The following is a 24,700-nucleotide window of genomic DNA, read 5'->3' on the forward strand; positions in this document are numbered from 1 at the left end:
CACAGTTAAGCAAAGCTGTTTCCAAACTGATTAACTTGAGTTTGCATGTTACTCTCAAACCCTACCCTAACCCTATCTTTGTTAAAATAGTTATTTTTCACCCCTGAGTAAGATACAAGCTGCTTGATGTTTAATCTTTACATTTAATGAGTTGTTTTTCAATGTTTTTTGTGATATTTATTAATGCCCATGCACAAGTTTGCAATGTTTCACTAATGCATGAAGTTGGAAAATAATATACTTTATTTTATGTTGCCATTCTGTTCTAAATCATCAAGGAGAAGACAGAGAGCAGAAAAGAGCAGCACTTGTGTAGAAATATAATGCACAGGTATTATAAAGAAGACTCTGACTTTTATTAAATACTATTTATGAATGAGGGAACTAAAATTCCAGTTCATTTTCAAATGTTTGTCAGTGTGGGCAGCATTCTGGCGCAGTGGTCGTGCTGCTACCTCACCAAAAAGAGATGGTGTTTCCTCCAGGTGCTCTAGTTTCCTCTTACGGTCCAAAGACCTGTAGGTTAGCTGCCTTGTGTTGCTAAATTGGCCCTTGTGTGTATCTTTGCCCTGCGATGGACTGTTCCTACCTTGCGCTCGACACTTGCTAAGACAGGCTTCATCTTCCCTGTGACCCTGCTCTGGTTAATCAGGATTATAAGATGGATGAATGGTACTTTTTTCTGCTACTGATAATAACACATTTAAAAAGAAACATGTACATACTGCCAACCCCCTCAGGATGAACAGGTTTGAAAATGGGTTGCTGTATAGATTGGTGGATGGATGGATGTTTGTCAGTCGACTAAACAATAAATTTTGCCATATGCTTTGAATTGCAATGAAAATCCACTTTCCAAATTAAAACGTAATTGGCATAAATCCTTGTTACACCTAGAACAAGTTTAGCATTATCACTGATTACAAATATGTCTATCATGGTAATAAAACAACTGAGATGAAATTGTATTGTGACAATGCCAGTCATCCATTATGATGGATCAGGCATGGGACACCAGTGTTTCTTTATATGATTGTTCGCATCAAGGATGCTTCTGTAGATGTGGCTAAACAAATTAGAAGAGATCAAATGCACAAAAGAGTTAGAGTTAGGAAAAAAGCATGAAGGGTTATGGCTAAAGACTATTATGATGAGGAAGGTAAGACTTAAGATGGACCACATAAATGAGGCATATAGAATTAGTAGTGAGTGCTGTCTGGAAAGGCAGAGGGTAGGCACATGGAGCAACATAGAAGTGTGTGTGGACTTTTGGGGGATGTGTGTCTCATTGTGTCTTCAACGGGCAGTGAGTAATTAGAAGTGGCCACTGTAAGTGGGGTCAGCCTGGGAGAACCCTGAAGCAAAGTGGAGATATTTGAGGAGACCTACAGGGTTGAGAAAGAAATGTGTGAGCAGGAGAGATGCCTTCTATAAACTGGCCACAAATCTAGACACCAGCCATAGAGTCCTATATTAAAGGAATACTACACGCAAAAATTATATTTTTATGGCATTTACCCTGTGTGGTTTGTAGTGATGGCTGAGAAAAAAATGTTAGTGTCATGTTTTCTTGAAGAACAGAAATCACAACATTTCTGATAGAAGTGGAGCCTAAGGTGGCCAACAGCAAACAATATCAAAAAATCAGAAGTGGTCTCCCCAAGACTTTCTCGTATACTCGGATATGGGGATGGATATTTCGGACTAAACAGCAAGACAACAACAAATCAAATCAAATTAATAATATATTGAACAATTATTATAAAAGAAAAGTAAAATAAATTGGACTGTGCAGCTGCATGAATAACAAGTAAAGTACCACTTCCGGTAGCGGAAATAGCCCAAAAGTTCATAGAAATCAACGTTTTGTGCCTAATACTTGTATGCAAAAATCGGTTGACCTAAGTGAAAGTGTACTTGGGTTATCATGTTTATATATGTGTATATATATATATATATATATATATATACACACACACACACAATTACAAAAATGGTATTTTGGACACAGGGTGGTCTAAAACGTCAAAATTTTGACATCTGATTTTTTGACAATTACAATACCTTAGATAAATACTTTACCTATACTTCACATATGAGAAAGTAGAAAGTCCATGAAGAAATCTCATGTTACTCGTTTCACATAAACAACATGTCAGGTCATCTGGTTGTATGCTCACAATATGCAAGACACATGTATTTGTTGCTAAAATAAAATAAAAATTGCTCCGAAAAATAACGGACCACAAACAGGAAGCCTGCTGACATTGGATTGAAGAAACAACACTTGGCCAGTGACAGTGAGGATGGGTCAAGTTTTTGATTTAAAAGTGGGAAACCAAAAGGGCATCTCAGTTCCTTTTATGGGTGTCCCTGTGTGGCTATATCTCACCCCTGTGCTATAGAGGGGCAGTGTGCACTTCTTATTTTTAAGCTGAAATAAAAACTGAATTGAAATGATTCTCTTAAAATAAAATCTAGAAGAGATGTGGCACCAATAATAAAAGCTAACTCGTCAAAAATACATAATGTAATTTGTAAATTAATTGAAAGGTGAGAAACTCTCCACCTCTGTCCAAATATAATTAGGTAGCAGAAACTGGAAAACTGCTGTTCACTTGTCTGCCATAATGCAGTATTGACCCATTTGGCAAAGAAGAATTTTCAAATATGCAAACCTCTGCCATAGAACTTTGGAATAAAACTAATGAGTATCATTTCTGCCTAAGACAAACAAACATTGAAGGTTAGACGAGTAGTTTCACCTTTTTTTGATTCTTGTGCATAACTTTGAATTAAATGCACTAATATTCTATACAATAACATGATAAAAATGTGAGCAACTTCCAGGAGGTGAATTCTTCTGTTGGGACTGTAATATACATTAAAAAACCTTTTCATAGTCTTGATTCCTTAGCACAACTTAGTTCAACAACTCTTTGTTGTTGTTGTTATTATTATATTGTCGAGGGACATCCTAACTTACAAAGCAACTAGGTCATGGTGAAAATAGTGTTAAAAAAAAAAAATGCGCAAAGGTGAAAGGGGAGCAATGTTATTTTTTGGGAGTTTTTTTTTCCCCTGCTCATTTTCCAGTTACTGAGATTCACAATATTAAGTATTTCTTTTCATAAGTAAATCATTTAGCTATTCACTTTATTTCTAAAGTTACACATGTTGTTTTAGGTATGACATTTTCTGTATACAATATGATGTATATTCAGTTGGGCATTTAAGTAATTGATGATCAGGAGAGAGTATACTATTTACTGAAAATTTACGCTTCATGATTTCTGTCTTAATAGAGCAGAAACATGAAAGCATTGTGTTCATTTATAACAGCAGAGGGCACCAAATTATTACTGGTTTCAGGTTAGATTGTTCTTTTCTCTTTGCTGAGGATTTGACAAGAGACTTTAGTTGTATGTGTAATTTTTAAAATTCTTTATATACAATACGGTTAAAGATATTGGTTACAAAGCCTGATATATATTTGAGACTTAAAGTCCCATTGGAAGTTGTCTTACCACAGAGTAGCTGTTATATGTTAAACATTTTTAGCTTTATTATATATGATGTCAGGAAAACTGTACAACATTAATAATAATAATAAAGAAATTTGTAAAATGAACAGATTAAGATAATGCAATGGTATGTCTTTTTGTAATAGTTTTATTTATTATTTCTCTTTTAATAATAATTATTTACATTTATAAAGCGCTTTTCTCACTACCCAAAACCCTTTGCATAGTGAATGGGGAGCCACTTTAACCACCACTAATGTGTAGCATCCACCTGGATGATGTGATGGCAGCCATTTTCCATTATGCTCGACACACATTAGCTGTTATGTGATGAAGTGGTGAGAGAGACCCAGTTAGAGACAGGGGATAATTAGGGGGCCAAAATGACTAGGCTGTGGTGGGAAATTTAGCCAGGACACGAAGGATGCCCAGGGATCTTTTATGTCCATAGAAAATTGGGACTATCGATTTTTTTACATCTCTTCCAAAGGACTGTGACATTTTTACAACAAAGTGTTTCCGTCACTCCACGGGGGCATTGGGATCCACATTCAGACCACAGGGAAAGTGTCTCCTGCTGGTCTCGCCAGTGCCTCTTCCAGCAGCAAGCCAAGCTTTTCCTGATTGGTCTCACATCCAAGTACTGGCTGGGCCTGATCATGCTTGGCTTCAGGTATATATTTATGTATATTCAGCATTTCATTAACTTTAATGTTGTTTGTCTTTGTTACAATAATTCTGACATGACACTGTTTTTCTGCTGAGGTTTGTGTGAAATGTATTGATAACTGACGAGGTAATAAAATACTGTTTTATTAGGCCACTATTGGCTACCCAAACAACAGTACAGTATACTTTGTCACTGACTCTTCAAGTGTTTTAAACTTTACATGGGACATTATTTTTCCCATGTTGAATTCCACTTTGTTTTTCACTGTCATCATTTAAAAATAATTCTTGTGTCATTACAGAAGTACAAAAGCTATGCAAAAAGCACTAATGGATTCTTACAATCGGAGACTTGTACCCTGTCGTCATTTCTGTAGAAACAAAGAGACAGAAAAGTGTAACTGCACAAATGCTGTGATTTTAGACATTTACTTTTTTTAAGCACTCATAATTGTCTTTTACAAAAATATTGAACAACATATCTCTGTACACACCTCTGGCCTACCTTCTGTGTAAGCAGAAAAAACAGCCTAGCTGTAAGTAACACAGTGTATGCTTATATTGGTTAAAGGAGCTCCCTGACATCGACCACCATTAAATATCCGGATAAACATTGCTTGTTGTACTTGCTATATTGTGTCCTGAATCTGATAAAGTTCTGAGACTTTTTTTCATAGTGTGCACACATTACACCCTTCTACTGTATATCTCAGTCTCACTAAAGTACACATTCTCGCTACTTGGTTTGCCTGCTGCTCTACTATAACCTCATTGTTGCTTGCTTTATAAAAGGCACCAGTACAGGAACACTTATTTTATTTTAAGTTCTCATTGTGTGTGTGTTGTTGGATCCCACAAAATGAGGAGGACTTGTGAGGAAATGTTCCATAATCTGTCTAATTGGGCCTGTCGGAGATCTCTTTGTTGAAAATCAGTATTTGATTTAGATGTTCAAATTTAATTTATAGAGTTGACATGCAATTTGACAAGGATGTATATTCAAAGCACATTATGACTGTGGTAAGATTTAGGGGAAGGAGGGCATTTCATTTTATATATTTTTTTTATTATCTCAGTAACGGGTTTCAGGCATCGGTAGGTATTAATGCTTTCCCTTCTGACTTCAATGCTGACATCACACTTGGTCACTTTGACTTGTGAAACATCAGCTACCAGAACAATTGTCCTCACTTCAGCATTTGCAAAAAATGTCCTAGCAACTGGCTTTCTCAATTATCAGAATATTTCTTTAAGTTGTAAATGCCAACATAATGAGCAAATGGGTCTAGTCTGCATTTTAATACTTTTATTTTAATAGAATAGGCATTGAATTTCTTACTTGCGTATCTCAATGAACAATTTTATCAATTCTCCATATAGATAGAAAGTAGTTCCATTACATGTATTGCCTTATATACAGCAACCTGTCAAGATTTTAACTATGCAGAAGTGAGCATTAAGGGCCAACAAAAATTAGCTAGGTCAAAATACAGATATGTACATACTTCTTTTTAATTTTATTATTATCAATAGCAGAAAAAGGTACCATTCATCAATCTTCTAAACCTGCTTAACCAAAGCAGGTTGCAGGGAAGATTGAGCAAGCATCAGACACAAAGCAGGAACAGGCCCCAGACAATGGTGCTCGTCCATCATTGGGTGAACACTCATCCAGACACACATTTGGGCCAATTTAGCTTCGCCAGTCTACCTAACCTACATGTCTTTGGACTGTTGGAGGTAACGGAGCACCCAGAGGAAACCCAGGTAGACACAGACAGAACATGCAAACTCCATACAGGAAGCACCTGGGACGGGAACTCAGCTTTTTTAGTTGTAAGGCAGAAATGCTACTACTGTGCCACCCAGGCAAAAAGTACATTTTCTCAGAATTAGTTTTAAGTATCACTGTGAAGTTCAGACAGTTGATCGTTTAGCTGCCTTAGTCTTCAAATTGCAAAATATAAGTGTATAAGCCAATGTTTCATACAAAACTCTGTTTTAACAATGGGTGCACCCTTGGGGAGTGTCACTGTTTTGGTCACGTGATCATCTCCATTATATTTAGGTACTTACAATAACATTTTTGGTGTATAAATTCATAGAGTATAAATAAATTAATTGCTTAATGGCTAAGACGATTATTACTATTTTGCATATTTTTAGTCTGCTAAAAGTACCACAAATGTTAACTTTTTTTCCTTTTCATTCAGTAGTCACCTTTGGTGCCAATTATAATGTACAGTATCTACACTCATTCCTTCTTTGAGGTTCACCAAGAGTCATTCAGTTGTTTATTATAGCCCACTGACACACTTTTCTATTTGATGGGAAATGCTAAGTTGCAACTTCAAATTATCACACAGAAAAAGTATTTTATTGCTGATGTTTACCCAGCTTAGAAATCAAATATGAAATTACTAAAGCGTAGTGCCTGACTACCGTAATTTTATCTGGCACAAAATACTTAAAAAATTGTAGTTATGATGATGCACATACTCAGAAGACTTTCGTTGCAGTTGAACAGGTTTGCCAACAAAAGTTTTACTGCTTAAACTAAAAGAAATATGTAAATGGTCACATGACCAAAATAACGTCATTTGCCAACCTGTTACTATATCTGATTTTTGTTGGAAACACTGGTTGCTGTCTGAATGTGAAGCTATGATGTAAATTAAATGCCCGCAATAAGTCAATATAAAGTAAAAGAAAAGCTAACAGCCCTTACTGGAAGTATTTTTTTAATTGGATGTCAATTTATTGTTGTTGGGTTACCCCATTACTATTTGTACAGCTATGTTCCTATAATGGATAAGACAGGTTTGGAAAATACAACAAGATGCATAGGGTATGAAGGTTGTGTGCGGGGACTTTAGTGTTCCCTATTTGTACAAAAAACATTCATGATGTTTAGCTGAACATATGCCTTGGTTTAAGGGTCTGCACAATAGTGAACAAATAACTTGACCGTTTTATAAATGTAGGAGAATAAGAAAATCTAGTTAAAAAGTCATAAGCTACGTAATCATATGGTGCACAAGACAATATATTGTATTGGTAATAGGTATAATTTAAGAATGTGCATTTTACATGGACCACTAAAACACCCAAAATAGGAAGTGAACATGAAGTTTGAAGTATGGTGTAAAACAAGAAGCAGATGCAGGAAAAGGTTTGGGGCATGTCAGTGTGACCCTGTATAATGAAAATAAAACAAAAAAGGGACTAATCTCTTTACAAAGATAAAATAGATGTCTTTTCGGATAGAAGTCCAGTAGTGATCTGACTCAAAGATGGCAGAACTGCTGGTCATATGGGTTCCAGGCATGTCCAGGAGGGCAGACAATGTAAATGGCATCTGTGGTGGAGCAGCCGTTAAAGAGGTGGCATTAGCACACAGCCACAAACCCTGGTTTGGTGGGTAGTTATCATTACCAGAGCCTATAAGCTGCCTCCCAAGCACACGTGTGTGACAATGGCTATACAAAAGCTCTAACAAGTTAATTAAATTAGGGCGGAGTGGTGGCTCTGAGGCTAAGGATCTGCGCTGGTATCCCGAAGGTTGCCGGTTTGAATCCCCGTCACTGCCAAAAAGGCCACTGCTCTGCTGGGCCCTTGAGCAAGGCCCTTAACCTGTAATTGCTCCAGGGGCGCTGTACAATGGCTGACCCTGCGCTCTGACCCCAAGGGGTATGCGAAAACTACCAAATTCCTAATACAAGAAATTGTATAAGGCGAAATAAAGAACAAAAACAAAAAAAAAAAACAAAAAACCAATGAAAATAGCCATCTCCATATGAGCTAATGAATTAAACCATCCTTCTTTATATACAGTATAATACCATTTGAATGCTGGCTTGACAATTTTAAGAGACTTCTGTTTGATATTTAACACCACTGCCTTGGCACTAAACAACTAACCACGTGTCTCTGAAGAATTCAGAACATGAGAAGGTAGCACCAGTGCATGCGTCACTTAACTGCTTGTTTGTTGGTTAACGTGAAGGCAAACTGTATAGAAGATTGCAATGGTAATCTACCTAGTGACAAGAAGGCAGTCCGTGCATGTGTAGTTTTTATGACGTTTTTCGAAAAGTGTTAAGCACGGGGTGGGAAATGCTATTGCTCATGGATTTTCATTTTATATATATCATTTTGTAGTAGCAACGGCACACTCCTAAATTTTCTATTTGTGGGAAACTGTGAGAAACAGTGGGGTAGGTTTGCTGTATTTTTTTATTTTTTATTTTATAAACTTTCTTAGTGTTAGACCCGAGCATCACTCGGGCTGGAAAAACAGCACCAGAAGCATTAGTCCCGAGTGTCACTCGTGCAGAAGTATAGACACGTCTCAGATAAGACTCAAGATTTACGCGGGCTGTTAAACTGCCAAAAGCGTTTGTGCCGAGCATTACTCCGGCAACAACATAGGCATGTTTTGCGTAAGCGTCGGGCCCAAGCATTTACCTGGGCAACACAGCAGATCTTTCTTCTCCTAGCCTTATAATGGTGTAAGAGAGGCCGCTCAGCAGTGACAATGAGGTGAAATCTCTCTTTAGGCAGTGAAGTTAGAACCGTCTGTGAAACTGAAAAAGTGATTCTGGTGAACCCAAAAGTGATGCTGGCGTCACTTGCACATCTGCAGTGTGCTGTTCATATTTTTATTATTATTCATCATTATTACTATTTGTATCATTATTGTACTTTCTACACTTTTGACTTTGTACTTTGTGTTTTGGACGGTTTACAGTTGAAAGATGAGATTTAATAAAAATGTAATTTTTCAAGCCAAAAAAAAAAACCAATGATACATTATTTTTGAAGAAAAATGTAACACTAAGAAGGTTAAGATAAGGGTGGTTTTTTTGAATTAATAAACTGAAAGTTAATACAAAAATTAACCAAGCCATCAAATATTCTTAATACTCAAATCTCTTTGAGTCTCTTATTCAGAATTAATCTGTTGAATCGAAGTATTGCATACAAGGACAGTCCCAGAGAAGGAAACAGAGAGCTCAGCCGCACCCATGGACACTGAAAGAAATCTGAATTGACTAGAATAGGAAAGGAAGCTCACGGCTAGAAGATGGAATTATCTATTGATCTGTCTATTATATAGTGCCTTTCATTTCCATCGATCTATCGAAACTGTCCTTGCCTAAGTGTTCTGTGGGCAAAATACTAAATGGACAGGAGACTTGAGGCATATATTAATGTGTTCCATTCACCTCGGAAGCTGGATGTTGGAACCGGGAATAAAATTACACCCGAGTTTCACACGTTGTAGTAAATGTTCGGAAAATGAATATGGATGCATCCAGGAAACCATTGTTTTGCTTCCTCCATTGGAATAAATACCAATTGATAACAGTATCCAAACACCATAGCAGCCTGTCCACAGATAGAAGTTGGACAGTACTGTGTGTACGACTGATTTCATGAGACACAAATGGACAGAAGTGCTAATAAACAGTATAATACTACAGCTCTCACTAAAATTTGCAGTGTATGTTGCCATTGTGGATTGACATCAGACAAACTGAAATTCCAACTTCCCACTTCAAATGGAATGCAGCCTGTTCCTTTTATATAAGAATTGCAGTCAAAAATTTGTTGCTAGAATGAGTTCTTGGTTCCAGTACTTGCAAAGGTTGTTTCTAAACTCGGATAACCTTCTGAGTGACAGTAGTGATTCCAGGTTGATTTTAAAACCTTCATGAAGCCTATAGGCTAATTGACTATAGTGCTGAGTCAGGGGAAGTAATCTAATCTAATAGAAATACTTGAATAAAGGGAGTAAGAAGGACTAGTGGGGTGAAAAAAAACGAGAGAGATTTAGAGATTTGGTCATTGGAAGATGCGGTTTGACAACCTGTGGAGGCAGGACTTGAAAGCCAGCATGTATATTGTATTACTAGTATGTCTGCTGCTTTTATTGTTTTCCCTTGTTTAATCTCTTCTTTATGCCTGTTTAATACTATGGTGTTCTTGACCTTATTCGAAGTTCATACAGTTGGCAAGCTCCCATATCCGAGAAAATGATATTATTGTAAAAGCATTGTGTCACGGTGCTTGGTGTACTTCACTAATAATTATGCTTGTATTTGTTAGGTTATTACTCATTTTCACAAAGAGGCTTTCACAGATACTTTTGTAAAATGCAATTAAACTCAATTTTATTTCTATTGTGAAATACAAGAGGTTCAAGTAATTTATAGCACAGTTACAAGGGCCCACTGCAGCTGCACATTCACTAATATTTAAGAAGCAACTGTATTTTTGTTTTTTTTCTACAATAAATATATATCAATTTTCTGCAGTTTTATAAATATCCAACCTGCCATGATAATTTTTACCTTTACATCATGTGATGCTGTATTGATATTCACTTTTCTTAATCCTGACTTGGTGGAATTAATGGGCTAGTGCTTGAATTTTCATTCATTAGGTATGTTAATACTCCAATCCCTTCCTTCATTGTGCACTTTATTGATTTTTGGCAAATTAATTTTGAAGTTCTGCTGTTTTGACTCAACAAAGTAATATTTTGGTGTATGTACTGTTTAGAAGTGTTTCCTGTCTGCATTGTTGAGCATATCAAGAAAAGTTTACATCTCAGAATTGTAATAGTGGTGTTCAACTGTGTGAACGTATTTAGCAATGGGACTGAACTAAAGCACAGTGTGACAGCTCTGCCTGTGGAACAAAGAAGTGCTTGACCCCCTAGGAAATTAATACATTTTCAGTGAACCTAAAGCAAATCTTTTTATTTTATACCTTATACATTTCTGTCTTAGTGCATATAATTATAATATCTGTGAACACTGGCATGCCTCTTCATGTAGATTAGTGCACAACACACAGCTACCGTATGTCATGTTGACAGAATCATAATTTTTGTGGCTAATTTTGCTGTCTAATTTATTTTGAAAAAAATAAATATAATGCTTCATTGATGAACCAAATGCTGAATCTGCTCTAAAAAGTATACTAATAATCTGCTTAGTGAACATTCTTTATGCTGGGGTGAATTTGCTTCTTAGGCATCCAGTTTTAGGTCTCTAACTTTATCGTTTTTTTTGTTGGCTGGCAGCTGTTAGATATAGCAGAAAATTAATCTGTAAAACCTTTCATACCAAATGCCTGCATTCTCATTTTGTTAACAGGAAACGATTGTAAGGTTTCAGCAGACTCAGACTCTCTGCGAGATTGCTTTGCTTTTCTTTCATTAAGAAATGTATTAAACTTTTGTGCAGGTGAGTTTGTCAAAATACAGCAGTAAATAAGTCAATACCATGCAACCAAAAATTTCATACATCTTGATATCTTCTTACTCAATTCTTATTTTAGCCAAATATTTTTAACTCTATTACATTAAACTATGCCCTGAATTGCATAACAAATGCATCGTTTTAGGACTTCATGAAAGATATTGCAGTGAAAGTTGGAAGAGCCTTATCAAGAGAAAAATGCATTACAACACAGTTCCTGTGTGGATTGGTGCTTTTTAAGAGTTTCTGATGTGTCCTCAGCCTGACATTATTGCTTGCGTTCAAGCATTTATTTTTTGCAATTCTGAAAATCAATTAAATGCATACATGTGTATACATAAAGGCAAGTAAACTTGATGTGTATTACGGGTAAATTTAATGGATGGAATTGTGAAGGAAAAGACTGCGCATTACATTGTAAGAACAGGAGTGAACAATCAGCAAGGGTTCAGACAGAGGAGGTTGTGTTTTAACAATATACTGGAATCTTTGAGAAAGCAACAAAACCATACGATCAGACGGGTGCATATGATATTATTTATCTTGATTTTCAGATATTGATAGGGCATCAAACTAAAAAAAGTGTGAGTTCAGAGCATAGTGTGCAGGTGGGTGAAAAATTGCCTAAAACACAGGAAGCAAATGGGCTATGGTGACATGAACCTTACCAAAATGTTTTCTTTCTTTTTAATTTTCTCACTTTTTTGTCATTCTGTTGTGTGTGTGTGTGTGTGTGTGTGTGTATTTATGTTATTTATTTATTTAAAGAGTTTCCTTAAAAAGCCATCCTTCCACCTGGGTAAAAATGTCTGTCTGTCTGTCTGTCTGTCTGTCTGTCTGTCTGTCTGTCTGTCTGTCTGTCTTATCTATCTTATCTGTCTATCTGTGTCTCTCTCTGTCTCTCTCTCTTATCTATCTTATCTGTCTGTCTTATCTATCTAGCTATCTATTTAGATAGCTTTATCTATTTAAAAATTAAATGCATGTACAGTCATATGAAAAAGTTTGGGAACCCCTCTTAATTCTTTGGATTTTTGTTTATCATTGGCTGAACTTTCAAAGTAGCAACTTCCTTTTAATATATGACATGCCTTATGGAAACAGTAGTATTTCAGCAGTGACATTAATTTTATTGGATTAACAGAAAATATGCAATATGCATCATAACAAAATTAGACAGGTTCATAAATGTGGGCACCCCAACAGATATATGACATCAATACTTAGTTGAGCCTCCTTTTGCAAATCTAACAGCCTCTAGACGCTGTCCTCCTATAGCCTTTGATGAGTGTCTGGATTCTGGATGGAGGTATTTTTGACCATTCTTCCATACAAAATCTCTCCAGTTCAGTTCAATTTGATGGCTGCCGCGCATGGACAGCCTGCTTCAAATCATCCCATAAATTTTCAATGATATTCAAGTCAAGGGACTGTGACAGCCATTCCAGAACATTGTACTTCTCCCTCTGCACGAATGCCTTTGTAGATTTCAAACTGTGTTTTGGGTTATTGTCTTGTTGGAATATCCAACCCCTGTGTAACTTCAACTTTGTGACTGATGCTTGAACATTATCCTGAAGAATTTGTTGATATTGGGTTGATATCATGCGACCCTCGACTATAACAAGGGGCCCCAGTCCCTGAACTAGCCACACGGCCCCACAGCATGATGGAACCTCCACCAAATTTGACAATAGGGTAGCAGGTGTTTTTCTTGTAATGCGGTGTTGTCCTTCTTCCGCCATGCAAAGCGCTTTTTGTTATGACCAAATAACTCAATTTTTGTCTTATCAGTCCAAAGGACTTTGTTCCAAAAAGAATCTGGCTTGTCTAAATGAGCATTTGCATACAACAAGCGACTCTGTTTGTGGTGTGAGTGCAGAAAGGGCTTCTTTCTCATCACCCTGCCATACAGATGTTCTTTGTGCAAATGCGCTGAATTGTATAACGATGTACAGATACACCATCTGCAGCAAGATGTTCTTGCAGGTCTTGGAGGTGATCTGTGGGTTGTCTGTAACCATTCTTACAATCCTGCGCATATGCCACTCCTGTATTTTTCTTGGCCTGTCAGACCTGCTGGGTTTAACAGCAACTGTGCCTGTGGCCTTCCATTCCCTGATTCCATTCCTTACAGTTGAAACTGACAGTTTCAACCTCTGAGATAGCTTTTTGTAGCCTTCCCCTAAACCATGAGACTGAACAATCTTTGTTTTCAGATCTTTTGAGAGTTGCTTTGAGGATCCCATGCTGTCACTCTTCAGAGGAGAGTCACAGGGAAGCACAACTTGCAATTGACCACCTTAAATACCTTTATATCTCATGATTGGATACACCTGTCTATGAAGTTCAAGGCGAATCGAGCTAATCCAACCAATTTGGTGTTGCAAGTAATCAGCATTGAGCCATTACATGCATTCAAATCAGCACAATTACAAAGGGACCCACATTTTTGCACAGCCAGTTTTTCACATTTGATTTAATTTCATACAACTAAATACTGCTTCACTAAAAATCTTTGTTCAGAAAACACCCCAGTACTCAGATGTCCTTAGGAAAATGAAAGACATACCACTGTTATCTTTTTTGTTGAAAGTCGAGTCAATTATTATGCAGGCTGAGAGGGGTTCTCAAACTTTTTCATATGACTATAAATGTAAGGACATAGAAATATTAGATTTAAATATACAGTGAGGGGTGGGAGGAATTGAGGCTCATACATTTGAAAGTATTCACTATGAGAAGGACCTGGGAGTCATAGTGAACTGAGCAATGTCTACATCCAGACAGTGTTCAGAAGCCATTAAGAAGGCTTTCAGAATGTTAAATTATATGGCACAATGTCAAAGGAGGTTATGCTTAACTTTTATAACACAGTGGTGAGGCTTCCCCTAGAGCAGGGGTCTCCAATCACAGTCCTGGAGGGACTCAGTGGCTGCAGGTTTTTGCTCCAACCCAATTGCTTAATAAGAAGCACTAATTGCTCAAGTAACACTTCTGCTTCACTTTAGTTGTCTTGCTCATTAAGATTTTGAATGCTTATTGCTTATTTTCATCTTAAACAGCTGTATTCATTCAGTTTTTAATGGATCCTAATTAGCAATAACATGCGAATGACAAAAGAGACCAGCATTTCTCCATTTGGCTTGTTACCATTTAGGCCAGTGTGTATTTATCTTGCATTATTTGGTTTAATTAAATACTTGGAAGGAAAGTAAAGAGAAAAAAAGTGAATGATTGAGAATTGCTCGTCCATTTTAGCCTTCAAATCATTTGGATGATATCCTTAGATAGGGGAAGAAAGTCTAGGATATGAGAATGAGCTGACATAGCAGAGTTAAAGCACTAACAAGCCATGAAATTAAATTATTGGCAGAATTGCTTTCTAATTAAGCAACCGGGTTAGAACAAAAACCTGCAGCCACGGCGACCCTTCAGGACTGTGATTGGAGACCCCTGCCCTAGAGTACTGTAAGCAGTTTTGGTGTTCAGACTACAAAAAGACATACTGTAGCAGCATTAGGAAAATGTCCAGACTAAGAAGGACTAGGCTGATTCCAGGACTATTTATTTTATATGTTACTTACTCTGTTGTTTGTAGTTGTAGCCAAATATTGTTTTTAATTTGATTTCATTGGGAAAGGACAAAACAAAGTTTCTGATAGAGAGGGACTCAATAGTGACCAACTCTGGACAACAGAAGATGAAGTGAAAATGTCCATGAAAAAAAAAGAAAAAGAAAATTAAACTAACATTGCTTGTGTTATTCATATGTCGCCTATACAGCTATATGCTCAAAATGTGCAAAACAAGATTTTTTGCTAAAATATTTTTAAATAGGTATGTCTGAAATAAACGGCACAAATCCATTGGGGAAACTGAAGCATCATGAGAGATTTTTTGCATTGAAGACCCTCCTCTTCCCCCTCATTCTTTGTCTATAGACCCATTTTCAATTCAAGAAACATTTCCCATGATGCTTAAGCATAAGGAATAAGAGAATAAGAGAGCCGGATTAGGAAGAATCCTGTCTTCAATCGTGAATGGGAGAACAGAAACTGTGCGTTGGGAGACTAAATTAAGTTCAGTGGGAAACCATGATGGTGGATTGTCAGGAAGATTAATCCAGTTCCAGAACAGAATGAGGATATAAAACCAGCGGTATGGTTCTAGATTAGATTGGATTAGATTAACTTTATTAATCCCATGGGGAAATTCAGAATTCTAAACCAGCAGTGAACCCAGTAAATGTTGACAGATGACTACAGCAGTTAGCCAGGGAGCTCCTGATACTTTTTCTGTTGTATATGCAGAGCCTGCAGAAGTTAGCAGGGTGAAAGTTTACAGAGGGTTGCAATTCATGGGTCAGTGTGTTGAAGAGGTCAGCAGTTATGGAGGTCTCATGTGCTAGTGCATGGTTACACTTTTTTGTAAGTTTAAGATAATATTATTTAGTTACAATAAACCAGTGGGTGTTTTAACAAGTAATTTCACTCCTTCATACTAGAACATCTCTGGGAACAGAGGACCTTATCATAGTTTCTCACGGCAAAGTCCAAGAATTTTTTCTCACAGACAGATGGAGTATAATAATGAAAACAAAAGCATGAATGTACAGTATAATAAAAAGGAAAAGCAAGCAATATAACATAATAAGTAGAAATGGTACATGAAAAGATATAGGGTTATACTATATGAGTGCAAAACCTATGGAGTACATAATCCACAGTGACACATTTAATATTGGTTGAACGTCATGGCTGCCCTTTACTTTCCTTACCTTCTATCCTGGGTGATCTTAATGCCACCTGTAGGCCTGTGGTCAATATTTTATTTTCCATTAAGTATCCTTTTGCCATCTAAGTGTACATTGCCTGTTATGTTTGCATTTCCTTGAAACTGGATATTGAGCTTAAGATGACAGATTTAATTATCTGGATTTTGATAAACTGACTTTAGTTTGGAGCTGCTCAGTGGTGAGTTCTTACCTTGCTTTTATATACAGTCTATGATGGTTTTCAATTATGAGCACTTCAGTATTTCCTAAAATTTTCTTAAATGATTACAAGATGTAATGATTAATGTAATGTATAATTTCATCTTGCCTGAAGAATGGGCCTGAGTTGCCTCGAAAGCCTGCATATTGTAATCTTTTTAGTTAGCCAATAAAAGGTGTCATTTTACTTGACTTCTCACTACATTCATAATGGCTAACATGGTACAACACCCTAGTACTACTAAAATATGCTTTAAATTCACAGTTTTTGTATTCCCTGTAAGGGTTATTGAGCACTTTGAGCTACATTGTTTGTATGAAAATGTGTTATATAAATAAATGTTGTTGTTGTTGATTATTTGATCCATATATATCATCCATCCATCCATTCATTATCCAACCTGCTATATCCTAACTACAGGTCATGGTGGTTTGCTGGAGCCAATATATCAATCAAATCAAATCAAAATCTTTATTGTCATTGTAGCAATGAGACATTGTACAACGAAATTTTAGGTTTCAATTTTCCAGTGCAAAAAATAAAATAAAAAAAAACAGAATTACTCAAGTTAAAACTAAAATAAAAAGGGAATACAATAAGTATCAAAATAGTCCATAACAGCAGAACACTGATTTCCACTCATGCATACTTTATATTGCACTTGTCCCTTATCCAATGTTAACTTAGAGCTGTATTGTAAACATGAGAGTGTATTGTGTTGTAAACATGAAGGTGCACTTGGTCAGATTGACCTCTTAGCAGCATTCAGCATGGTGATGGCTGAAGGATAGAAACTGTTTCTCAGGTCTATTTGTCTTGGTCTTTATGGATCTGAAACGTCAAACAATGCATGTCCTGGGTGTCATGGGTCCTGAAGAATTTTCTTGATGTTCCTGAGGCAACAGGAACTATGTTGTTCTTCTAGTGAGGGGAGAGGACAGCTGACTATCCGCTGGGAGACCTTTCTTCTGTGCTACTGTGCAGCTGGAGAACCATGCATAGAGACAGTAGACGAGGATGCTCTCTACTGTGCAGCGGTAAAAGGACACCAGCAATTTCTCAGGGATGTTGTTCTTCCTGAGCACCCTCAGGAAGTATAATCTCTTTTGGGCCTTCTTCACTACCTCAGCAGTGTGTGTTCCCCAGGTCAAGTCCTCCCTAATGGTGACTCCCAAGAAGCGGGAGTCTGAGACCCTCTCCACACAGTCCCCATTGATGATGAGTGGCTGGATGTTGACTGCCGCCTTTCTGAAGTCCACGATTAGCTCCTTGGTCTTGGCTATATTTAGGAGCAAGTTGTTATTCCTACACCACAATTCCAGCCGCTCCACCTCATTCCTTTTGGTGTACTCATCCCCCCCAGAGATGAGCCCTACTACTGTGGTATTGTCAGCGGACTTAACAGTGGTGTTATTGTAGTAGGCAGGAATGCAATCATGGGTGTAGAGGGTATAGAGCAGGGGGCTCAGCACACAGCCCTGTGGGGAGCCAGTGCTGAGGCTGATCTGTGTGGAGAATTAGGGGCCCACTCTAACCCTCAGAGTGTGATCATTCAGGAAGTCCTTGATCCAAAAATGTTTTGCAATACTTACTTGGCATTGGAATAATTTCATGTTTTTTGTGTCTCTCCCCAGGTCAGGTTAAACTTTCCATTGGAGCTGAAGAAGGTGCAGTCTTTGTCTATAGTAAGTGAAGGAGATACAATGAAATTGTTTTGTAGTCACTAAAATGTCTGCCAAAGATGCCAGTTGAATCTAAAAATAACCAACAGGAGATATCCATTGGTCTTATAAAACGTAATGTCACAGACAGGGTGGCCATCCACCTTAATAAAAGGACAAGAGTCTGTGTGTGTATCTGTCCAGTTGTTATGTGTCTGTTTCATGGATGTAATGAGGGAACTGCTCCCACCTGGCTATGGAACAGCTTGTCAATTAAATGTCCAAATACATTTGAGCCCCTGAAAATAGGTAGACCATATATAAAAATGGCTGTCATTCTTAAACAGTGTGGTGGATTGCCGGCTTCCTATTCCGGCCCTCACCCCCAGGCCGCCAGGAGGAGCTCTCCCAACAGCATGGATGTGCCCCGAGTTCCAGCAGGGCCTCATGGACTATGTAGTTTGTATACACAGCCCTGCTGGATACCTTGGGACCACTGGGAGTCGCTGTCGGGAAGCCCGTGGACTTATGTGTGCCCTATAACCTGGAAGTACATCCTGGTCACGTGAGCAGGAGAGTTGACGTGCTTCCAGGTTGAAGATAAGGACTGTTTACCCTGACCCGGAAGGAATAAGGAACTGTGGACTGTTGGGCAGGAACACCTCCGGGTCAGGGTGTATAAAAGGACTCTGGGAAAGCCCGGACATTGAGCTGAGTTGGGAGGTAGGGTGGCGAAGTGTCTGGGCGAGGAGGAAAGAGTATTATTGTGAGTTGATTTATATGAGTAGTGTGGAGTGGAGGGTGCTTGGTGCACTGTACTGTTGTACAATAAAGAAGAATTAATAATAATAATAATTCATTACATTTATATAGCGCTTTTCTCAGTACTCAAAACGCTGTCCACACAGGGAGGAACCGGGAAGCGAACCCACAATCTTCCACAGTCTCCTTACTGCAAAGCAGCAGCACTACCACTGCACCACCTGTGAGGACGTACTATTACCTGGTGTTTGGAGTGGTACCTGAGGGTTCAAGAGGTGGACAAAAGCCTTAACTGCTACAACAGCTAATACACTATTTTCAGTAAACCTGTTAAATTAAAGCTGAATGTTTACACTTCAATCACATAATGATTGCTTTATTTCACATCCATTCTGGTGGCGTACAGAGCAAAAATGATGAAAGTTGTGTCACTGTCCAAATACTTATGGACCTGACTGTATGGCATTTAGTATGGGATTCATAAAAGCAGTGCTAATGTTTGTGATGTGCCATCTGTTGGAATGTAACATACATTACATTTTTACTACTACTTACATTACAAAATACATTCCAATAGATGGTGCATTACAAACTTATATTTAAACCCTTCTTAGATGTATAGAACAGCTCTTCTAGTAATAATGATAATAATTGTATTTCTGTAGAGGGAGCATGTTGGCACAGTCTAAATTGTTCTGCTGTTTGATGGATCCTGCATCCATTTTAAAAAATGCTATGTCTGATCGTCATCAGTGTAGAGTTTGCTTGTTCTTTCTGTGCCTATATGGGTTTTTCGTCAGGCACTCTTTAAGATGTGCATGTGAAACTAATTCTTAATTCTAAATTGGCCCTGTGCAGGTGCAGGTTGTAAGGGCTGCATAATGTCCTTATGCACAGTCCAGGATTGGTTCCTGCCAGTCTTTGATTGAATTCCCAGCTCATTTTAGGGTGCACATGCACAATCAAGAACACCTTATTAACATTAACTTTAAAGCTTTTCATGTTGATTTATATTTTTCCTTTATTATTGTCAGAAACCTCAAAGGAGAAATTATAATTTTTATTTAAAAGTATGTGGAGATTGCATGGTGGTTTGTTATTTGTTGAGGCACTATTTGTGAAATAAGAGCATCTCATTTATTCTTTATCAGTATGCTGCTGCTGGAGTATGTGAATTTCTCCTTGGGATTAATAAAGTATCTGTCTGTCTGTCTAATATTATTTGGGATGAGCAGTTAAACTAATAAATGCATTCTTTTCCGTGTTTTTCCTAGTTATGGAAGCAAAAGGACTTATGGGTAAAGAATACAGAACTTGTGATTCCTATGTTAAGGTAAGAGTTTGCTTTGCATTTTTGATTACCACCTACAGAATAAAGTAGTCATAACAGAGGTCCAGACCAACACCTTTAATGTAATTTGTTTTCATTGTTTAGAAGTTGATGAGCATTGCCTTATTATTTTTGCACCATTTCTTAAGGTATTGTCCTAAGATCTCCTTTTTCTCTTGTGCGTTCTTTGGCATATTGTGTCTCCTGGTTTAAATCAGATCTTTGTCCACGAGTACTCCCGTTCACAAGATAATGGACAGCATAGGACAGAGGAGTGGTATAGAAAAGATTTTCACATGATGATTAGCGAACTATGATACTTAGCGTGATGACAGAAGTAACAAAATCAACTGTAATGTTCAAGCAAATTATAGAAAAAATGATCTGATCTTACCTCTCGCGAAAAGAGGAGAGATGTACAGACAGACAAATGTTAGAATTTATATAGATATAGATAGAGATGCACACACTCAAGATTTGTACATAGAAGAATAATTACCTTTAGCAGTTAGACAATAATAATAAGTCAGAATTCAGCAGCATCCGTACAGGTAACACAATTCAAAATGCATACAGCCCTGCCAGTCAAAGAGGTCCTAAATCTGTTGCTCTGTGTACCCTTGTTAACCTAAATATGCAGCCTAGTTAGAGCACCTGAAATTTGGAAAAAAGAGAATGGGCCGCATTGACATCAGGTTTTCGTTCCAGCCAGTTTCCTATTTAGAAGACCGTTCTTGCTGATAATGAAACTTTGTTTTTAACTATATTGCTTGTTTGAGCTTTCCAAGACATATTTTAATTACATTGTTGAACAGGGATTTTTGCACACGGCCCTGGATGGCTGCAGTGGCTATAAGTTTTCACTTCAACCAATTTCTCATTTATAATCAATTTATTTTCTGCTGAAGCAATATGTTTTTTGGACTTAATTTTAGTTGACTCACTTGTTATGATTCAGAACCCTTAATTGCCTATTTTATTTTTAAGCAGCAACGTTTAGGTTTTTATTGATTCCTATTTTCTTAAGCAGTCATGGTTAACAATGAAATGCAAAAAAGAAAGAAACTAAAAGTTCTCCAGCTAACTTGGTTCAAGTTACAACACATCATGAAGTACTGGTGTTAATAAAAAATTTAGAAATGAATGAAAGGGAAAAGTGCAAATATGTTCCAGTCTGAAAAACATATGAATAATATCCTAAGAAAAGAAAAATCCACAATGTGATAAAGATTTGTCTTGGAAGAATGAAAGCTCCAACAAGCAATGTAATTAAATACCAAGTTTCATTATCAGCAAGGACAGTCTTCAAATTGTCAAATTGGTAGGAATGAAAACTTGCTGGTAGTCTGACCCTCTAGGACCGTGAGTGAAGGTTTCTGGTCCGACAGAATCGAGTTGGCTTTCTTTCTGATTTGTTTGTAATGCAGCTCAGTGACACAGGTCTGCTACATATCAGTCATTTTTACAGTGTTGTTAAGATAATTTATGTTCTTAATGCTGAAGTTGGCAAACCAAAATATTAAAGCAAATATAACAACAGATTCAATGACAGACAAAAAAGTGTCATTTGTATATTTGTACATGCACCCGACAGAGGCCACCTAAGTGGAGTGCGTGTCAAGAGTGTAAATATCTAAGGTGTTCAGACAACCGGACTTTTTAATAACTAGAGACATTTGTAAGAATGAGGATAGTGTGCACCAAAATATCTCATAAATGAAAGAAATTCCCAATGATTGAGTTAAATTGGGGTTGAAAAAGAAACGTAATTCACAGAATGTTGCATCTGTCACTGTCCCTCCTTATTTTTAGAAGTAAAATAAATTTGAACTCCTTTTTCAAAAATTAAAACTTGATTATAATTTCAAGGTGCATAACTTAAATTTAGGATTATTCTAACTTTTCACAATGCAACCACACATATCTATGCATTTCTATATCTATGCTGCAGTGACACACTTAGAGGTTATTCAGATCCTAACAAAACGTTTACAGTAAATTGAGAAAACAGAAAGGTCTATGGAAGTGATATTTTTTCCTATGTGTGATGTAAAATATTTCCAGCAAACCACGCACGTGCAAGAACTTGAAAAAGTTCCAATAAATACTTACTGCATACATTAGTTGCTGGAAAATGTCTTGCTGAGAATGAATGCAGTTCAAATTCAATGTCCCTAAACCTGACTTGGCCACCTTTGACCTATATCCATCATACCGTATCAAGAGGTGTCTTTTGGGTATAATCCTAAGTATTATTAGATGTTACTGCAGAACTGAAGCCGCAGTTTCCATGTTTATTAGTTAGGTCATATGTATAGACAATTTTTTAAAGAAGATACGCAACTACAAACTACATGTGTGTGTAGTCCTTCCATGAGAACCCTGAATACAATGAAGAGTGATCATTTATGTTAGGTGGAATACCTAGAGGGGGCTGGGTGGTCTCATGGCCTGGAACCCCTGCAGATTTTATTTTTTCTCCAGCCGTCTGGAGTTTTTTTTTTTTTTGTTTTTTCTGTCCTCCCTGGCCATCGGACCCTACTTTTATTCTATGTTAATTAGTGTTCTCTGATTTTAATTCTTACTTTGTCTTTTTTCTCTTTCTTCATCGTGTAAAGCACTTTGAACAACATTATTTGTATGAAAATGTGCTATATAAATAAATGATGTTGTTGTTGTTGTATATATGGCAACAACAGGGGTAAATTTGCACAGAAAAAAAGATTGTTGAGACTTTGAACACTGTATTTCACATTAGCAAAGAAGCCACTTTGGGGCATTTTATTGTTGAATTTCTTCAGATAACTTTCCATTAATTTCAGAGTGTTAAGTGAAAAGTATTGCAGACGTGCAACATCATGGTTCTACTAAATGCATGACATTTTTATTCGGTGCTCCAGCTATCATCACTTGTATTGTTCTTCAGCTATGCTGGCAGATACTTCCTGAAACCTCATATAGGCTTGCCTGTCACCCTCTTAAGTGACATTAACATTAGCCACCTCATTGTAGCTATAATCTGTTGTCAGTTACCTTTCGTTTATTGTTGTTGGCTTTAGGCACAATTTGATTATGCTAATTAGCAACATCTGCAGTGGGCTGGCGCCCTGCCCGGGGTTTGTTTCCTGCCTTGTGCCTTGTGTTGGCTGGGATTGGCTCCAGCAGACCCCCGTGACCCTGTAGTTAGGATATAGCGGGTTGGATAATGGATGGATGGATGGATAATTAGCAACATTGTGTAGAGAGTGACATGTAAAAAAACCATTTTCAGCTTCAGTAATCTGTAAGTTATCACATATTGCGTTATGAGAATTAGAATTCTGTTGGAATATGAATCAAGCACTTTTTTCTGTATGGTTGGTCAGTCAGACTTTTTCTAACCTGTTTAGTCCTGAATATGGTCATGGGGGATGCTGGAGCCGATCTCAGCTAGCAATGGGCACAAGGCAGAAGCAGTCCCTGGACATGGTGTCAGTCCATCGCAGGGCAAACACACATAAACACTCACATGCACCACAACCATACACTAGGGCAAATTTAGTATCACCAGTCCACCTAACTTACGTGTTTCTGGACTGTGGGAGAAACCTGGAGTACATGGAGGAAACACTCCAACTCCACATAGGGAGGAATCGGGATGCAAATCCTGGGCTCCTTACTGCGAGGCAGCAGCGCTACCTCTGTGCCACTATGCTGTATGCTATAGATGCCAAAATTGTCAGAATGGGATTAAATGAAACTTAGCTTGAAACTATCTGATTCTTATTATTTCATATAGTCTTTATGTTTTTAAATGTATTATTTTGTTGTAATTTGTTGTTTCTTTTATTGTAGATCTCTCTCGCACCTAATTTAGACTGTACCAGTCGTCAAAAAACAAAGACCATTGCAGATTGTAAAAATCCAGTATTTCATGAAAGATTTGTGTTGTAAGTATGGACCATTCATGTTATTATACTTGTAATACTTAGGGAATTTAAACTTCGTGTGACTTTGTGATTAAGGCATTTGGTCATAAAAGCACAAGGTTGCCAGTTCCATCCCCAGCCGTAAATCTTTGTGTGATCCTTACTGAATCACTTCACTTTTCATGTGCTCACATAGTAGAAGTATTGTTGCAATAATATTGATTGAAAGTAAAAAAAAATGTCCATTAAATATAAGAGTGATTATCTGTCCAGTATTATTATTGTTACTTATTATTCACCTTTATCCAAGGCAAGTCACAGTGTTAGAGATGCAGTTGTTTAGATTGCTTTTGTTTTTCCAATTGGATTGCAGGCATTTGAAGTGACAGAATGTCAGTAGAGGGACACCAGCACAGGGTTTGATGTCCAAAGCTTTAACCACTATGCCACAAACATATCAGTGTTATATACTGCATATCAATGAATTAAGTACTTACAGTATAAAAAAGTAATGTTTCGGGTATTTATCCAGAATTTTGCCTGTTGTTTATAAAATAATAACTAATGCTAGTTTGAAC

At 37.3% G+C, this 24,700-nt stretch overlaps 1 protein-coding gene across 2 annotated transcripts in view; it reads left to right on the forward strand.

Annotated features, from left to right (window-relative positions):
• The window catches only part of rgs3a (regulator of G protein signaling 3a), a 459,798-nt gene that overhangs the window by 24,828 nt on the left and 410,270 nt on the right, over positions 1-24,700 (forward strand). For both annotated transcript variants that reach the window (XM_028809166.2, XM_051931938.1), the window contains 3 exons: positions 18,096-18,146; positions 20,159-20,217; positions 24,049-24,143. In XM_028809166.2, coding sequence (XP_028664999.2) covers positions 18,096-18,146; positions 20,159-20,217; positions 24,049-24,143 — 205 coding nt within the window. The remainder of the gene's footprint in view (positions 1-18,095; positions 18,147-20,158; positions 20,218-24,048; positions 24,144-24,700) is intronic.

The sequence above is a fragment of the Erpetoichthys calabaricus genome, chromosome 9 (assembly GCF_900747795.2).
Source record: "Erpetoichthys calabaricus chromosome 9, fErpCal1.3, whole genome shotgun sequence".
Classification (NCBI taxonomy): Eukaryota; Metazoa; Chordata; class Cladistia; order Polypteriformes; family Polypteridae; genus Erpetoichthys; species Erpetoichthys calabaricus.